The 3,799-nt window shown below is 31.8% G+C and overlaps 2 protein-coding genes across 5 annotated transcripts in view; both read left to right on the top strand.

The window, feature by feature from the left end:
• Positions 1 to 3,799, top strand: part of LOC100163510 (peptide transporter family 1) — a 35,043-nt gene that overhangs the window by 20,571 nt on the left and 10,673 nt on the right. The gene's annotated exons all lie outside the window — the stretch shown is intronic.
• The window catches only part of LOC100162378 (peptide transporter family 1), an 18,437-nt gene that overhangs the window by 6,119 nt on the left and 8,519 nt on the right, over positions 1 to 3,799 (top strand). For 2 of the 4 annotated variants that reach the window (XM_016803711.2, XM_029489528.1), the window contains exons 2-10: positions 247 to 319; positions 402 to 543; positions 631 to 723; positions 1,408 to 1,682; positions 1,836 to 1,918; positions 2,018 to 2,185; positions 2,604 to 2,855; positions 2,926 to 3,192; positions 3,689 to 3,794. In XM_016803711.2, coding sequence (XP_016659200.1) covers positions 247 to 319; positions 402 to 543; positions 631 to 723; positions 1,408 to 1,682; positions 1,836 to 1,918; positions 2,018 to 2,185; positions 2,604 to 2,855; positions 2,926 to 3,192; positions 3,689 to 3,793 — 1,458 coding nt within the window. In that variant the 3' untranslated portion in view covers position 3,794. Of the gene's footprint in view, positions 1 to 246; positions 320 to 384; positions 544 to 630; positions 724 to 1,407; positions 1,683 to 1,835; positions 1,919 to 2,017; positions 2,186 to 2,603; positions 2,856 to 2,925; positions 3,193 to 3,688; positions 3,795 to 3,799 lie in introns of those variants that run through there. The other 2 variants (XM_029489531.1, XM_029489529.1) reach the window with 2 other exon arrangements.

Genomic DNA, 3,799 nt, shown 5'->3' with positions numbered 1-3,799 from the left:
CAGGTGACAGGTGTTATGTTAAATTTTCAAATAAAAAAAAAAAAAATTTAACTTATATTTTATTTTTAGAGAGTGATAACTCATATTAAATTATGTGAAATTATAAAATAGTGTAGTACGAAGTTTCATTTATTTTAGGCCCTGCATGATAATAATTATGTATGAAATCATATTTTACGCAATTTATAACTACTCCTCCACAGAATATTGAATCTACGTTTACAAAAAAAGATATTTTGTTTTTAGAAATACCCCAAGTCCACATGGTTTGTCGTTGTAAATGAATTTTGTGAACGATTTACCTACTTTGGATTCAAAAGTGAGTCGTCGATAAAGTGGTTTAAAAATAGTTAAAGATATACAATTTTGCCAATTTCATAATAGATTAATAATCTGTTTAGCCGTTTTGATTTTATACTTGACAAGAATATTGCAGTTCAATGGTGACGAGTCAACGATAATATATCACAGTTTCATATTTCTTGCGTGTTTCATGGCAGTGCCATGTGCGATCTTGGGAGACTCTTATTGGGGAAAATTCAAGTATGCTGTGCACATTTGGTTTCAAATTTAATCTCTATAAAAAACTAATGTTTCAAAATGATGGTTTTCGTGACATTTATTTTTTAGAGCATTAACTTGTTTGTCATTTGTCTACGTTTTGGGATGCGTAGTGCTCACCAGCGCATCAATTGCAGATATGTTCAGCCTCGACGTTCAAAAGTAAATCAAAGATTATTTTGCAGTATTTTATATGATTAATTTCCGAAACGCAATATATTTATTTTTTTTACGTAGAACGTATTTGTCATGATTGGTTAGTTAAAAAGGTAAAAAGGTTCAAATACAATTTACACCATATTTCCATCGATGCTTTTAATTAAACTTTGACTACGTGTCCAGTCCATGCAACTGAAATACTGAATATCATGAATGAGGTACATCAATTCACGTAACTTTGACTTTATCAACAATTTATACTCAGTCAATCTATTATACTACTATAGTAAAGTGTTATGTACTTATTTACAATCACCTCACCATAAGAAATTATCCTTTAGCACTTTTCATTAATACAATTCTTCATATATTCTTCAATAATTATTTTTTTTTTAAGCAACTGCCAGTTGAATATTTGTAAAAATCTAAAATATGCTTATTCATAATTCGAAATTTAATAATATCACATAAAGAAGCCGAACTTAGTTAAAACGAGTCCAATCGGATTTAAATATTAATATAAACCTAATTACAATCTTACATTTAGTACATTATAATTAAATTATGATAAAATCTAAATGTATTTATTCAAAATTATTTATAAATTTTGCCAACCATATAGTTACATTTTATTTATTATATAATCTATCTTTTACAACATATTTCCTTCACATTTTTCTTTTTTAGAATCCTTGCTTTCCTCGGGTTATTTTTGATATTCGTTGGTACGGGAGGAGTAAAACCGTGCATTTTTGCATTCGGTGGAGATCAATTTCAATTGCCTCAACAAGAAAAACATATACAACACTTCGCTACCATGTTCACGTTGGCCATATACACTGGATCGTTGATCTCGACGTGTTTGATGCCCGAGTTGAGACACAGCATACATTGTTTTGGGAGAGACACGTGCTTTCCGCTGGCTTTCGGTGTTCTGACCTTTATGATGTTGACTGCCTTAGGTAAATACATTGTTGAAACCAAGTTGATATTTATAATAGTTATCACACATTATTCTCAATCACACAATTTCTATATTAAATACATACATTTTTCTACTATATAATAATATGTACCTACAATATAACTGCAGTATACCGTTTTACATGCTACAGTAATTCTCCTATCTGGAAAAAACATGTATGTGAAGAAAAAACCAGAAAATAACATCTTAACCAGGACATTCGGTTGTATTTTTGTAAGTTTCGTTTAATTACGTGTTACTTCAAACGACCAAAAATACTTTCGGAAGTCTCATCGTTTTCTTGTTGTATATTTTTATATCTGGGATTTCAAGTACGCACTGAGAACGAAGATTACTTCGGCTGCTCCATGCAAAACCCACTGGTTAGATAACGCAAAGGGAAAGTTCACAGAATCAGAGATATCAGACACAAGATCTATCCTAGATGTGATTTGCGTATTCACAGCGTATCCTATTTTTTGGTCACTGTACGAACAACCGGTAGAACATATATTATATAGATAACTATATGAATGTAAGAGGAATAGGTGGACATTGATTGGAGTTTCCGGAGCCTGGGACGACCAGAAATGGCAATAACTTTGCCCCCCCCCCCACCAAATTTAATTGTTTATAGCTAGATCTATCCCAGACAGCATTTTGTAATCATAATATTATAATATTATTATAATGACTTTATAATTATATTATTCGTGATTATAATGTTATAATAATATTTAAAAAAAAAATTGCTGTCTGGGATGGACCATGTACTCGTAACAATAATCGGCCGAGTGTGAGCCACTCTACTTTAACAAACCCCCCCCGCCAAAAAAACCCTATCTAGTGTCCACCTAACTAAGGATGAATAAAACGACGAGTCAATTAAAAACTTTAAAGTGACATCCGTTTTTTATAGGGTTCAAGGTGGACATTACAAGCCACGCTGATGAATGGTCGCCTGGACTTCTTAAACTGGACAATCAAACCAGATCAAATCCAGATGTTAGTACCATTATTTGGAATAATCGTGCTCGTCCTCTTTGACAAAGTTTTGTATCCGATGTTTGCGGCGATAGGCATCCGTAAACCTTTACAAATACTCACCTTTTGCGGTGTCCTGGCGGTCATAGCATTTGTGTTCGCGGCCCTTCTGCAATTTAAAATAGTTGTAAGGGTTCTGTTCAGCCGTACCTATAACATTTTTTTGGTTTACATTCTCCAGATTGGTTTTTTTGAAGGGCAATACAACTGAGATACCATCTGGCCAAGGACGGATATACATCTATAACGGATTCGATTGCCACGTGTTCGTGAAATCAAAGTCGTTACACATACAACATCAAATCGGTCCACTTGATATGTTCAACGTCAGTCATTCAGTCGTTTCTCAGAATGTCTCAGGAGACGTCGCGGTCGTCGGAATCACAATAGGTTTCGAATCAAAGTGCAGTTTTGTGTCAGACAACTACGAGTTCAATACCACTCTAACAATAATCGAAGGAAAAGTAAATACTTCTAATCTTTAAAATATAAAATATTATTTAGGTAATAAGAAATAAATATAAATCAATTTTATAATATTATTTAAGGGTAAAACTCCTTAAACTATTACTCTAAACTGGTTCATAATATTTAACCAATTCGAAATGGTTAATCTCATCAATCAAAAACCAGATAATTCAGTATATTGTTTTCCTTTTAAATTAGGATTTGGAATTTAACCGGAAATTATGTTGTGTCATTTACATTTCCAAGTATATTACACCCTATATTTAATTTGTAACATTTTTCTATTTCTAAGTTACGGAGGTGAAAAGGTTGAAATTTTTTTTTTAAGTATATTTGATACATTATCTTATACCTTGAGAAAAAGTATAAACAAGCTACAATTACTATTAACTAGTAGAATCGTATTTTCTTGTTTTTTATTTCATCATTCTTTTTTGTTAGATTTTGAAATAAAACAATTTTAACGACCGTATTGTTTTCTAATCCTTTTAGGAGATTTCTTATCATTTGACCCGACTAAATCCAAATATGATTGCATTAAATCGTGTTGGTATTCATGACAGTTTAGTCAAAGAAAAGTTTGGGAACCCAAATTAAGGTAAG

The sequence above is a fragment of the Acyrthosiphon pisum genome, chromosome A2, assembly GCF_005508785.2.
Source record: "Acyrthosiphon pisum isolate AL4f chromosome A2, pea_aphid_22Mar2018_4r6ur, whole genome shotgun sequence".
NCBI classification, from domain to species: domain Eukaryota; kingdom Metazoa; phylum Arthropoda; class Insecta; order Hemiptera; family Aphididae; genus Acyrthosiphon; species Acyrthosiphon pisum.
The sequence above is the reverse complement of the archived record's forward strand: the minus strand, read 5'-3'. Positions and strand labels throughout refer to the sequence as shown.